This window comes from Hesperophylax consimilis, chromosome 26, assembly GCF_061612785.1.
Source record: "Hesperophylax consimilis isolate HC1 chromosome 26, BYU_Hcon_1.0, whole genome shotgun sequence".
Classification (NCBI taxonomy): Eukaryota; Metazoa; Arthropoda; class Insecta; order Trichoptera; family Limnephilidae; genus Hesperophylax; species Hesperophylax consimilis.
In genome coordinates, this window is record NC_142861.1 from 369,004 (window position 1) to 384,543 (window position 15,540).

At 36.8% G+C, this 15,540-nt stretch overlaps 1 protein-coding gene across 1 annotated transcript in view; it reads left to right on the plus strand.

The window, feature by feature from the left end:
• The window catches only part of LOC149410921 (uncharacterized), a 53,468-nt gene extending 45,860 nt beyond the window's left edge, over positions 1 to 7,608 (plus strand). Inside the window, exons 15-17 of the mRNA XM_089647457.1 lie at positions 267 to 458; positions 1,251 to 3,380; positions 4,105 to 7,608. Coding sequence (XP_089503583.1) covers positions 267 to 458; positions 1,251 to 1,421 — 363 coding nt within the window. The 3' untranslated portion in view covers positions 1,422 to 3,380; positions 4,105 to 7,608. The remainder of the gene's footprint in view (positions 1 to 266; positions 459 to 1,250; positions 3,381 to 4,104) is intronic.
• Positions 7,609 to 15,540: the final 7,932 nt, after the last annotated feature.

Sequence of the window (15,540 nt, forward strand, 5' to 3'; positions counted from 1 at the left end):
GCATCATAGGATCTTACACATTGTTGAATTCTACTGAATATATTAGTCAGTGCTGTGTACTCATTTCAAGTAAAACTTTACACACGTATATTTCAAACAATTCAGATCCTTTTTCATACCAGCTCTTGGAAAATAACCGTATCCACAAATGGATGCAGTTGTCTTCACTCAAAGCCTCTCTTTTCAAGACATCCACTAATTCACCTGGCACTGAGTTCAAACCCTGATTGTACTCCAATCTTCTTATTTCTTTTGTGTGAGGTCAGCTCTCCCAGCTGGCGAACAAGGCGACCAACGGGGGCAGCTGCCTGAAGCCGATCATCACGGGCAACTGGGGCTGCGGGGGCTCCAAGGGGGCGGACCCGCAGCTCAAGCTGGTGGTCCAGTGGCTGGCGGCCAGCGTGGCGGGGGCCCCCTCGCTGGTCTACTACACCGCCGGAAACTCCCAGCTGTTCAAGGTGACTTTTACTTTATAACCCTTGTTTTTGTTAACTGATCAAAAGCTGAAACAGGCCAATAGTTGACGTATAACCAGGGATAGTTCAAATTTCAAATAATATTATGGAAACCTCCCACATACTTTTTACATTGCCATCAAATCGGCTATCGATGCCATTTTTTTTTTACCATCTGGCGCATCAGATTGATTACTAAGCGCTGGTTCTCTGCCCGTCAGCATAAGGACAAATTTTAATATAGGTTGTTTGATCAGCCATCGTTATAAAGGTGATCAAAATTTGACAAAATGCAGCTAGCTGAGACCAATATACAGGAGCACAGGACATTATGTCACAGTACCGAAGGAACTTGATTCGCCAACTCACATTCTTGGCTGGCCTTTTGCCCCAGCAACAGCATTTAACTTTTCTCAACAATTATTGTCAATAATAATTTTTATAATATCTTAACTTCTTGTAACTTAACTATTATTATTTTTAAACTAACCAAGCCATTTAAAATTTGCCGAGTCCACTGTTTTAGTGCTTATCCTTTTCCTTTACCATGTCACCATGCCGGAGAGAAGCCATAGTACGTAGTTCTGGTATTCTTGTCGACCAGCCCATTGCAATATTTGTGCCCCACAGAACCTCACATTTGCTTCATGATCTATTTATTAGGTTTTCAAGTTTATGATTCATCTTTATTCTGTATGATCTGTTTTCTAGCGTAGGTCCAGATTTTTCTAAAAAAATTAATAAAAATACGGTTTCAATATCATAATAAAAACTGATTTTATGATTTTATTCCAGCTCGACACGCTATCGCGGGTGCTTATGGATCGTAAATGGACGGTGGGAAAACTGGCCACGGCGGCCCTGCGGTACGCCCATCAGACCATCCACGAACCACACGTCATAGCCGAAAACAACACGCTGTTCGACGAGCTCATAGGTATTGACAAGTGCGGCAATGGAGATTGAACGAGGACTAAGTATCATACGGAAATCCATTCCTCTTCACTAAATCATTGAGACTTCATGAAGTGATGCTGCATTAACACTGTCTATTTATGTTTGCATAAAATGCATTTTTTTGCCCACTATGTTCTAGAGTTGCCAAAAATCACTGCGGTAACAATATCTGTACCTCTTTTTCTGTTACGTGCGTGTTCATAAAAAATAAGAAGACAGGTTACAATGGGATCAGCAGTTTCATTGTAATGCCTAAGCACTGATTTCTTAGCTTAGCTTTCTGATGTTTATTTTATTATTATTGTATAAACACACTCATTTGATATTTACATGGCAAGTTTGCATTTCTTTTATTATAATATTATACTTTAAAGTAAAGTGAAATAAAATAGAATGAAAACAATGCAGTAAACAGGCGGGAGGGGAAAATTGAAATGGCGCTGATTACCGATTTTATGATTCAAACAACTAGGCCTAAGGATTAATAAAAGATCACAATTCTTGATAAACAGTTTTCATAAATTTAGTAAGCAATAGTTGGGCAACCATCTTGTCTAGCAGTATCGGGACCTTTATGTGGAAAGGTGTTGCCAAATGTTGAAGAGAGACTATTAAAGATTGCGTTATTGTTTTATTTATTTATTAATCATAGCCTTCCTTTATATCGAATGGTGACATATTGTATTATTAAATAGGTTTAAGTTTAATCAGTGATATTACATAGTTAAGTAGTTATGTGTCATTCACAAGGGGTATTTTAAAATAGTTGCATCTCAATTGGTCATTGAGTACCACTATAAGGTAAATGTTTTATCATTATTGAAGTAGGTACATATAATATTGCCTATGGTGGTTCTATTATTGCATAAGCATAGACAAAGAATAAACTAGGTCCATAAAAAGCCCTGGACAGAGAATTGATGCAATATTATATGAATGGCATCGAAGCCAAATTGCCTGGCAGAATCGTATGACGAACTTTTGAAATGATTTGCATGTGAAGTGATAATATTGCAACATTTTAATTTTATTTTTAATGCAATTATAACGGCTTATGAATTTTTTTAGGAATTTGATGAGATATGGGTTGTTATTTTAAGAAATTAAGCAGATTTTGACATTTTTATTCCTTGCCCCGCATCCCGCGGCTTCAAATTTATCTCGAATAGTTCCGTCCAGGGCTTATTAGGTCCATGATAAAAATTACCTCTTTTTAATATTATTACCTTTGGGGGCATGAAAAATCTTTCTGATCAAAGTAGAATATCGGAAAAATGAAAAACCATAACAAATAACGAAATTTGTAGTTTATTCCCGTCTGGTTTAAAATATTCATTTAAATGTCAAAAAATAATAGAAGATACCATATCTTTGTGCCACAATACATTGTTTGATAAGAAAAAAAGAGTGTTGAAAATAGGTACTATTTTAACATTGAATAAATTTACATAGAAATAATTTAGTTCTCTCTAATGCCAATTTACAATAAACATTTGACATTTTTACTAAGGATTTGTAGAATTTGAACATTTGGAATTTTACCCAATCAATTCAATTCAATTTTGCAATTTTGGTTTGCAAGTTGGTACTTTAATCAAAATATAAACGTTTTTGCTTTTGTAAAAAAAGGTTTGGCCTAACTATAAAACTAGTCAATACTAGTTAGGCTATTTGATGGTCATGGCTACATTCACGAATTAGCCAATAAATTCTTATGTTACAAGTAAGAGATATATATAAACACAAGTTTCAAGTTGGTTTCAAGAAAATCCCTTGAAGTGTATCTTGATCTATACCGGATCTGAAAGAAAACTGATTTCCATAAGACATTATCTTCAACTCCTATCATTTCATCTACTGATGAATTGAATCACATATTTTAAAAACATAAAGGGCATAAGTGGTTTAGATGAATTGTGTATACATAGTTTTTTTTGGAAATGCAACATTTTGTAATACATATACAGGGTGCGCCAGAGAAACTTACTTATTTGAAAGTTCAATAAAAACAAAAGCACTGTAGTTATTGTTGTAATTCTTTTTTTGAAAATGCAGTGTACCAAGTTTTTTTTCATACTGTCTTAAAAATTACATCTTTTAAATGGCGACCCTCATCGCGCATACACTGGTTAAGTCGTTTTTTGAAGTTCTCGTCCACTCTTCTCAGCATATCAATCGGAATATTGGCAATAGCATCGCGAATGTTGTTCTTCAGGTGATCTATGGTCCGTGGTCGATCGACATAAACAAGGGATTTCAAATAACCCCATAAAAAAAAATCACATGGAGTCAAATACGGAGAGCGCGCCGGCCATGGGAGATCGCCTCGGAGAGAGATGAGGCGGTTGGGGAAATGTTGTCGCAGCAAATTCATTGAGTTTCGTGCTGTGTGTGCTGTGGCTCCATCCTGCTGAAACCACACGTCCCTAACGTTCATTTCTTCGAGGCTTGGAATAAAAAATTCCTCGATCATGCTCCTGTAACGAGCTGCATTCGACCGTTACAAAAGAAGCTCTCGACGGCGAAGCCCCGTTGCTCTCTAGACCACAGCATAATGGCAACTGACGAGAATGGGAAACAAACTTGGGGAAGTCCCCCTCCAGATGCGCCCCCTCCCGCCCCTCTACCTGCCCAACTCAACGGTCGAGAATTTTTTCAAATAAGTAAGTTTCTCTGGCGCACCCTGTACAAGTGTAAGATTAAGTAAGATTAGTAAGATTCCTGTGGCCGATAGCCTCACAATGTTTGACTTTTGGGGTGTTACAACAATTACCTTGCATTCTTCTTCTTCTTCTGCTTATGTTTCCTTCTCCTATTGGAGGTTAGCCATCATTTTTTTACATTAAATCCACACAGGAGGCCCTGAAGAAAATAATTTCCCTCAGAACCTATATCATCTTTCGGGATGCTGCGTGGAGGGTTTTTTTAAGTAATGGAAGTCGTAAGAAGGAAAAAGGAATGAGGGGTGGGTAAGCATGTGGGGGGCAGTGTGTCCAGGAGTTTTATATAAGAATCCATCCCTCCCATCATAACTGCATTGCTAGTTGAGAGAGTCCAGCTGGAGAGGTCAAAGTGTCTCGGTCAAGCGGCCTCCCCCGACCCTCCGCACACGCGGCTGGTGGACAAGATCTGGACAAACCTCGCCCCATGAACCCGGGTACCAGCCTCCTGAGTTGATCATTGGTGTAATCTTCACTGCAGACTGCTTGTCAGAGGCGTAGATCCTTCCCCTGGACTATCAGTTGGGTAATCTTGATTTCACCTATATCCTGGAGTTCTGTAATATGCTAGGCCATTTTGAATAAGTTTCCAAATCTATTCCAAGAACGTCCTACTCTATGAGAACATCCAACACTTTTAAATTCCATCTTCTGTGGTTTACTGTATGTATTATTATGCATTGTAACCGAAAGCATTTCTAGGATCTTACCACAGAATGGTTATTAACGAAGATGGTTTATACACATTTGCCCAGATGATGAACACTGCAAGGTTGTCTGGAACTTTGAATCAAAAAGGAGGAGAAATGGCAATAATGCCAGCAGTGCATTCACAGTTCACTTTTAGAATGTAGGTACCTATGACCTGGTACTAATGTGGGTACTGCAACACTAAGTTATAAGAATTTGTAAAATCATCTCGAGAGTAAAGGACAAGCAATTCATCTCAGAAATATTGCAAAACCATTTAAATTCACCGCACATCAGTGCCAATGTGTGAATGTTATAGTGCTAAATTAGTATTCCTAAACGATTCCATTCCCGACACGTATGCATCGATAGTGCACGGAATGAATTATATGTCTGCACTGCTTCAACACGTGATTTGCCATTACGGGAGTAATCTGTCTCGCTCATTTGACCGTTTCGGCCAGCCAAGCCGTCTCGATACCGCCTGATCCTGTCCCCGCACTTCTGGTAATACAGAGTTTTGTCCTAGAAGTACATGGATGAGTGGGACAGAGACGTGCTTGTAAGTTATGTGGAGACTAAAGACAAGCAGTTCAACAGCCTCCGCTCTTTACCCCAAAACTCAATCAAAATATAATGTAATGAATTTGAAGAATAATGTCTGTGCCGGATTGAGATCAATTCATTTTATAATGCGTAAAGAATTGATGTTAACGTATAGATTTTATAATATTCCTTTTTCCCTTATTGTATGCATTATATAATATAATATAAATTAACATTAAATACGAAAGCAATTTCTGAAACAAGACTAAGTATTTGAAACGTAAGCCACCATTTTGAAATGGGATAAATTAACCTAGTCTTTTTATAAGATATTTACTATGTTTATTATAAGAATACTACACGATTTTAATAGATTGAATGTGCACATTTGGCTAGCTAATATAATGAACAAAAAAATATTAAAATTTCTGATTCCTAAAAACAATTGCAAAACGCTTTTTTTACAAAATGTATAAGATGCTTTTAGATACGTATTGAAAATCTTCCATTTCATGTGTCAAATATGTACTTATATTAAAACACTCAATTTACAACATATCTTAAAAACATAGTATTTATAATGTGTACCCCTAGAGGGCTGCCGTCATAGATATACCATTCACCGTGGCTTCTGAAAAACACTGAACAGAAAACCCGTAGAAGTGAAGTCGTCAATTTACACAACACCGTTCAACTCTGAGTTCTGTCATTGATCATCTGTTCAAGAAGCCAAGAACTTACAAACCTTCTTCCCCTCCCACCCCCGTCAGCCGCACAACATACCACATACGTTGCCAATCCCAGATTTCACACCAAGTAACGGAAAATTGACCTTAATGTGGGCACACCAGATACGCCCACAACACACTTCTATCGGTTTATGTCTCCAGTAATCCGGATGAAAGGCTAAATTAAATAAATAATATTCCACAACATAATACATGTATTTGATCCTTAAATTATGTATTTTTATTGCATTTTGTACATTGTTACAGCCTTCTTATTCAAGACTTGCATAGAGTTGATATTCAACTCTGAATTCTGAAAAAAAGCGAAAATAATGCTTCTGTGGTTAAATAATATCGAAATTGGTAAATATTAAAAATTTCTAGAGACACTTTTACGTGTATCTTATTTCTGTTTATTTTAACTAGCTACTTATTTAAGTTTAAATCAATTCTTTTCAACTTTATATTTTTATACTCTATTTATTGAATGCAAAAGTGATTTCTTTTCAGAAGGGTGAAATATTTGTGTACCATATCATAATATATAATATTATTGTAATATTCACGCTAATTTGTTGAATTTTAGTTTTTAAGTTGCATAATATTATTGTTCGGCGTGCAGTACAATAAGTGAATTTTAAATAACATTTGATCATTTTCTTTACCAATGTTCGCTTTTCTTTGACAATTAGTAACACTGCTTCCAAGGACCATACTCCGTATTTATATACTGTGGTGAGTGGTTTATTTATGATTGTGATTTCGCCGCATATTATGCATTATCTCCTAAATTATTCTAATTCTCCTAAACAACCTGTTTCATGTCACATTGGTGGTTATTGCATGCCAAACAACGATATTATGATGTACATTGACAATAAAAATATCAATTAAATTAAATTAGATACAGACAATATACTCAATTAAAATAATGTAGAAATATATGTTGAAAATCTCTTTTACTCAATTTCAAATAAAAATATATATTAAAAAGATAGGTGAAGTTGTAGAATTCCGCATTTTTTTAAAAATAACACTTGATTTCAACAATTACTAATGGAAACAACTATTTAAGTCGAGGGAGATATAAACACTTACAAAATATGTTTTTAGGTTGTTAGATTGGGTTATTTTTATAATTTGTGCATATTTGCTAACCTTCAAAGTTAACTTTGAGAAAAAATGGAACTTCAGTGCATCTTTTACCATAAATAGTTGTTTTTTGTAGTAATTAAGTTAAACCAAGTGCTATTAATAAATTTGCGTATTAAGCGTGAGGCGGAATTCAACAAGTTTATCTAAACATATTCTGTGACTACATTATGAAAGTTAGTAATTTATTTTTAAGGTTCTTTGAGTTTTTGATATTTTCAATACTTTTATCTAGAATATAACTTGTTATAACTATCTTCGTATTCTTCAAAAATAATTCGTCAGCGGAAAGTGTACTTTAGAACATGTTGTTATAAAACTGATGAGCATTGATATTTGATATGAATTTATTTTAATAGAATTTGGTGATTTGTAAATGCTCTGTAATAAAAATATTTTAAGCATTTTCATGTCATTTGATTTTCCTCAAGAATGATAGATTATTTACATTAACTCCACCCAGGAGGAATGTCATCTTTGGGAGTGCTGTCAGGAGTGCATGTTGTAGGAGGGAGGAAACACGGAGTTGAGATCTATAATATTTAAAAGTTTGTTTTGGGTGGCCAATATCGCCCAGAAAAGGTAGTTTGATAAAGTTCCACATACCCCAAGGGAACAAGCCAATACAATTCTGGTTGCACATAACATATCGCCCAGACAAAGTGGTTTGATAAAGTTTTACATACTCAAAAGGAATAAGCCAATACATATCTGGTTGCACACAACATATCGCCAGAAAAGGTGGTTTGATAAAGTTCCACATACCCCAAGGGAACAATCCAATACATATCTGGTTGCACACAACATATCGCCCAGACAAAGTGGTTTGATAAAGTTCCACATACCCCAAGGGAACAAGCCAATACATATCTGGTTGCACACAACATATCGCCCAGACAAAGTGGTTTGATAAAGTTTTACATACTCAAAAGGAATAAGCCAATACATATCTGGTTGCACATAACATATCGCCAGAAAAGGTGGTTTGATAAAGTTCCACATACCCCAAGGGAACAAGCCAATACATATCTGGTTGCACATAACATATCGCCCAGACAAAGTGGTTTGATAAAGTTCTCAGCCCCCATCACAACACAACCAACATTTTCCACTTACTGTGGAAATTAGAGGAGGAGGTTATTCGTAACTCGAAAATGTTTGTCTTTCTTTAAAAAAAAAATAGAAATGGATAATATAACATTCGTACATAACATTTTTTTATACAGGGTGAGAGGGGTAAAGTGGGGTGATAGATACTTTCAGTATCACCATGGTGAAAGACCATAATTCTGATTCGAAATGTTGTTTAAAATGGTTTGGGTCGTATTTGGGGACCAGATCTGAATAGCCAGGTACTTCCCCACCTTCCTCGTCCCCATCTCTTTCCTCTCCTCGCCATAGTCTCACTAACTCCAGATGTTTGGGAGCAGTTGGGACTTGTGCCTAAATTTCGGTAGTAAAATATAACTTTTACATGAATACACAATAAGTAATTTTCTCTGCCTTCGCAACTTGACTTGGTAGAGGCAAATGGAGGAATTAGATTGGATTTTCAATCTCTTCCTCCTTTAAAATGATGGGACATTACTACATTACATTTGGGTAATTAAAGCTTTTCTTTTACATTTTTGCTACATATTTGTTAATAGGTATGGCTGATATTTGTACAGACACTTTTGTCATACCCGGCTAGATTATTTATAGAGTTTAAAGGTACCGTGGATTTGGTATCGGAAGCGTTGTCTGATGCTCTATCTGCTAGGTAAAGTTTCCGCAGTCACTCTTTGGTTTAGGATTCCCAGCACTGATAGGAATGGGAGAGGGCACCCGGAATGAGACAATCCAGAGTACTCATGGACAACATGGACTTGACATCTGGGTCTCCGTGGGTTCTGTTGTGGTCCCGGGGCACAGTTGATGTCACCGTACCGATCTCCGTCCTCCTCTGAACCTGGTGGGCACCAGTGGTATGTATGATCCGCTGTCGAGCGTTGGTGGGGTCAATTTAATTTGTAATTTGCAAGATGATGATTGCCTCAACTCCTCGAGCTAATTTGCTCGCTTTTGGAAACAGCTCATATAGTCTCACAGAAATTGTTGTGAAATGTGATCTAAACGGTGTTTGTTAGAAAGAGAAAACACCACGCTTTATATTCATATCTAGAAGTTTTTTTTTTTTTTTTTCCATTATTTCTGGCTTTCACCCTTCAAGGGTGTTCTTGGCCATCATTTAAAATTATTGAGAAAGGTGTATTGAAAGGTGAATTTAAATACTAATTTTATTTAAATAGGCAAATTTCAAAATTATAATGAAAATTGGAGTCGAGTTCAGACTTAAAAGAGATGAAATGTTGAATGGAGGGGAGGCAATTTTATTTAAGGCTTGATAGAAGAGAGGATATTTGTTTAGAGAGGGACAACCAAAAAATATGTGATCTAAAGTTCCCACTTCTAGACCACAGAATGTACAATCTGGGGAGTCAAGGACGTGAATTTTAAAAAGATGGGAAGGAACGGAACAATGACCGATCCTCATTCGAATGAGTGAAGAAATTTCTTTTTTGGAAAAATGAGGGAATTGCTGAAACCACGGTTTTGATGGTATAGTCCTTTGTATTGAGGCATAGCAGGCTCCCTTGGATTGACTAGCAATGTGCCAATACTCTGACCAAACATTGCGGGATCTTTCTTTGATGATGGAAAAAATGTCAGATAAGGGAATGTGGTTTACGAGGGTAACAACAGGGTTGGACGCTCCTTGTTTTGCCAAGGCATCCGCAATATCATTACCCATGATACCAACATGTCCAGGAATCCAAATCAGAGTTACAGTTTTACCAGAGCTTTGAATGGAGGCTATCATCTCTCGAATAAGGCATACAAAATGATCATCAGGATGAAGAAGAGGACTGGATTTAAGTTTTTGGAGGGAACTGAGAGAGTCAGAGAGAACGAGGGAATGTTCAAAATTATTTTTGATTATATATTTGAGAGATTCTATTATTGCAATGCACTCAGCTGAAAATATTGAAAATTGATTTGAAATTGAATGAAATATTCTATCATTAGAATTATTGTGGTAAACGTTAATACCTATACCACAGTTAGGAGAGTCGGGAGATTTGGATCCATCAGTAAATAAAAGAGAAAAGTTGGGCCATTTAGATAAAATAATGTCTTGGAACATATTATTGACAGTTCGGGCCGGGAGATTGGAATGACTTTTAAAGATTCCGATCCCTTCTAATATTGTTGGGGATAGGGTGACGTGACTATATTTTAGTTTGTATAAGGGAAGTAGATCATTTTGGATGATGTGAAGCTCTGAGAGAGACTTAAAATTTTTACAGATGTCAGGAATAGGTTTAGTTGAAGCTCTGATTGTAGATGAATGGTTTGAGTCAATGAACAACGAGACGCTGGGGATAACCTGATGACATTTAGAATTTAAACATTTAAGAACAAATTTGTCAGCAAATAGTTGACGCCTTAAATAAAGAGGAGGATCAGAACATTCTACTTGAAGGGAATTGATGGGTGACGATTGCATCGCTCCAGTTATTATTCGCAAAGATTTAGATTGAATTTTGTCTAATTTATTAAGTACATTTTTTGAGGCAGTACTAAAAAGTGGGCAGGCATAGTCGAGATGGCTTCGAATAAGTGCATTGTAAAGCAACTTAATGCAAGTAGGGTGAGCTCCCCACCAAACGCCAGATAATGATCTGGTGATATTTAAATTTTTTTCGCATTTAGTAACTAAATTATTAATATGGGAAGACCATTTAAGTTTCCTATCAAATGTTACTCCCAAAAATTTTACTTCAGAAGCGTTGGAGATTGGAGAATTTTTAAATAAAATTTGAACGGGGGGGTTTTTATGGCGGTTTGAGAAGGTGACACACTGAGTCTTTTGGATTGAAAGTTCAAGACCATGTAACGTGAGCCATGTGCAAAGGGCATTCATGGCTTCGTTAAGATATTTGACGGCAAGAGGGATGATTTTGGATGATAAGAAGAAAGCTATGTCATCTGCGAACTCGATAATTTTTATTTGTGGGGGAATAGTGACATGCATATCATATGTGTATATATTATACAGTAAGGGGGACAATACATCGCCTTGTGGTAAACCCTTCCAAATAGACCTACTTTGAGGAGAAATATCTGGAAGTTCAATGAAAATTTTTCTATCTAGAAATAGATTAATAATTGATTGGACAAACATGGGGGGAAGGCTAAGGCCTAGAAGTTTTTTTTTCAGGATTGGGATGGAAACATTGTCAAAGGCGCCTTCTATATCTATAAAGACGGCAAGACAAACTTCCTGTTTAGAAATTGATAAATTAATATCAGTGCTGATGATGGCAAGGTTATCCTGAGTGGATTTTTTTTTCCTAAATCCAAATTGAGATGGAGAGAGAAGCTGTTTACTCTCGACAAAAAATTCTAATCGGTTTTTAATTAATTTTTCATAAAGTTTACTGAGGGTGGATGAAAGAGCGATTGGCCTGTAGTTGGATCCAAAATTTGGAGATTTGTTTGTTTTTAAAATAGGGATGATTATTTGAGAACTCCAGTCATCAGGCATTATACCAGTCTGGAAGATTTTATTTAAGATGCTTAAGAAGTGGTTTAGAACATTATCATTACTATTTTTGATTATGCTGTAAGGTATACCATCTCTGCCTGGAGATGAGTCCTTGACTGTTGATAAACAATTTTTTAGCTCAATGGTGAATGGAGAGTCTAGCCAATGATTAGACATGGGAGTATTATAGATGGGCGTTATTTCATCTAAGTTAGGAACAGAAGGGGGGGCAATTTTGTCCAAGAATTCATCTATCCATTTAGAATGGGACGCTCGAGGAGATGGTGAACTGAAGGAAGATCGAAATCTTCGGATCATAGACCAAACTTCCGAAATTGGAGTGTTCGGAGATACTGAACTGCAAAAGTTGTACCACCCGGATCTTTTTTTTGACCTCAATACCCTTTTGGCATTGGATTCAGCGTTTTTGTATATAAGATAGTTCTCCATAGTCATATTGTAACGATAGGAAAGAGATTTAGCTTTCCGAATTCTTACTACTTTGGAACATTCCTCATCCCACCAGGGAGTTGGAGGGAGTTTTTTGAGAGATTTAGTTTTAGGGGGAGGATTTGATTTATTTATTGCAGTTATGAGCATTGATTTGAAGTTATTATAATCATCTTTGACGGAAAATATATCGGTGGCGGGTGAATTTAGTAGAAACTTGTCCATATGAGAGTTAAATTCATCCCATTTGGTGTGTTTCGTTTTAATCTTTGTCGAAATATGAGACTTGTCCGATTGGAAAGAAGTTTGATAAGTAATGATGATCGGGAAATGATCACTGGAGCAAGGGTCGGAGGACACCACCCACGAGGAGAGAGAAGCCAGACTAGTAGAACATATCGAGAGATCCACTGCACTGGGGTTTGTGCTGGGGCGTGAGATCCTAGTAGGAGATCCGTCATTCAAAAGGAAAAGGTTGGATTGATCTAGGAAATCCATCACACTTCGACCATCTCGGTCGGAGAAAGCAGAACCCCAGACGGGGGAATGGGCATTAAAATCGCCTAATATAAAGAAAGGAGGGCTTAGTTGACTTACAATTTGCAACCAAGTTTGTTTATTGAAGTGGGCTGTTGGGGGAAGATAGACTGAAATAAAGGATGTGTCCTTTATTTTAGCTGCAACCATTTGGAAGTCAGCATTGGGGGGTTTGATATTATTTATTGGGGAAAATGATATGGATTTTTTAATAAAAAGGGCAGCACCGCCGCCCGAACCTTCCGGGCGATCGTCGCGGAGACAGGAATACCCTCCCACATTAGAGTGGGTGGATGGAGTAAACCAAGTCTCCGAGATAGCAGCCAAAGAAATAAAGTTGGAATTTAATAGGTTAAGGAGATCAGATTTGTTAGAAATAGCACTTCGGCTATTCCACTGAAGTATTCTGACATCCTGAAGAGCCATTTTGAATAAATGATTTTAATGTGGAAATAATAGTAGCAGCGTTGGACGGTAGATTAGTTTGAGAAGAAATAAGGTCAATTAGAAGAATAATAAGAGTTTGGATAAATGAAGAATTGTCTTGGGAGAGTTTTTCAGAAAGTTTAAGAGAGTTCATTGAGGACGGATTATAATTATTTGCACACCCATTTGTGGCATTTGAAAGAGGTGAACCATTGGGATTTAAGAGCAGTGAGTTGTGTTGTTGCTGATCGTATCCAGGAGCCGGTTTAGAGATAGCGTTTTTGTATGTGAATTTAGTTGAACGAGAAGAAGTTGTTGTAGTGGAGGGAAGAGGGTTGGATGAGGAGTTGCTGGATAAAGCCTCAGCAAATGATTTTTTGACAGGCGGGAATAATTTAGAAGCCTGCAGAAAAGACAAGTTCTGAGAGGCCATTGAAATTTTAATATTTTTTTGGCGAGATTGTTCTGGGCAAGATGTGTTGATAGCTGTATGTGAGCCTGAGCAGTTAAAACATTTAGGTGAGGAGGAAGAAGGACATTGGTCAGCTGCGTGGTTTTCTCCACATTTAAAACATCTGGGTTGAGACCTGCATGCAGCTTTGGTATGACCAAAACGGCAGCAATTGAAACATTGAGTGGTGGGATATGTATACATTTCAACTGGTAATGAGTTGAAGAATAAATATATATGGGAGGGAAGAGATTGACCTTCAAAGGTGATAACAACAGATTGGGAGGGCTTCCAGGTAATTATACCCTCAGAGGAGTCCTTGTAATTTAGCCTCCTGGCTTTTATGGGATTGCCAATGTGTTGGGGGGTTGAAAGTGAAGACAGAATTTCTTCGATGGACAGATCGGTCGAGATACCTCTGACCAGGCCCATGCGAGTGACATTGAAAGTAGGGATATATGCCTTGAACTTTGAATTAGATGAAATGAAGATATTTTTGATGAAACTGTTGGCAGCTGGCCCTGAGAGGAATTCGACGGAGATTCGGAAGCGACCCTCGGCTTTTACACCTCCAGGTTTGATTGAAAGATTCTTGCTATTTGATAGGAATTTGCCAAATTCAAGAGGGTGGATGGTTTTTCCTTGCTCAGTTTTTTGGGCGTATGCTATGAATGGGCCACGGGAATGAGGAGAATAAAAGTTTGTTGGAGGAAGTTGAGAAAGTGCTGGTGGGGACAGTGAAGTCGAAGGCGAGTCAAGTTTTATTGGGGAAGAAGGAGTAAATTTCCTTTTTTTGGTAGAAGTCAAGATGACAGAATCATTGTCAGAAATTTCTACATTTTCCCCGTCTGAGGGGTCCGGAGAGGGATCTGGGGGCTTTGTAGGGGGTCCAGGAGGGAAATCTTCCTCCATTATTCACAACAGTAAACAACTACAATAATAGTATGAAAAATGACAGAAGTAAAAAAGTTTATAAATATCTGGAAATCAGCAGCGAAAAGTGACTCCTGGAAGATCAGGAGGGAGAAGAAACCTCAAGGCACAACACACTACACTTTTTTTTGCCAGAAAACAAAAAAGAATGGTAAAAAATTAATTTTAGATAGAGCAAAACAAAACAACTGATGACAGCCAAATGTTATTGTTGCAATCTATTTCATATCTAGAAGTTAACATCAGAAAAATTTAAATGTACACCTCTATGAAATCAAAGGTTATAACAGCAATTTGCACAAAATTTATAAAACTATTAATTACTTGTAGTTGTACCCCACCACACGATGCTGTCTATACAGATAGAGAAACAACAGCGCGTTTAGCTTTTACGTCCAACAAATGGCGCTATTATATCTATAAATACATGGTATCTATTTTAAAGGTATATAAAACACACAACAGCAAAGTTGTGTCAAAATTTCAAAGCAGTCGGTGGAGAACTTTTGGAGGTTTAAGATTTTGAACAAACAAACATTTACATTTTTATTTATATAGATTTTTATATGAAACGACGGAACAGTGAGCTGACAATAACGTTTGTAATAGATTTATCTAATAAAATGCTTTTTTTTATCAACTGATTTTAGTTAGTTTAGTACAAAAACGTAAGGTGAGCCATTTTCAAAACTTTTCTACTTTTGCATTCAAAATTTTTATTTTTCAAAAATGATATATTTATTTCTAATAATAAAATTTAAAAGCATATTTTATTACCTTCGAAAAACAGTTTTTGTTTTCGGAAACTTTTAGAAATATTCCATTTATTTGGATTTTATTACAAAGCAGAAACTCTGCAACCTTCTGACGGAGTACGCCAGAGACCTGAAGTTATTTACCATTC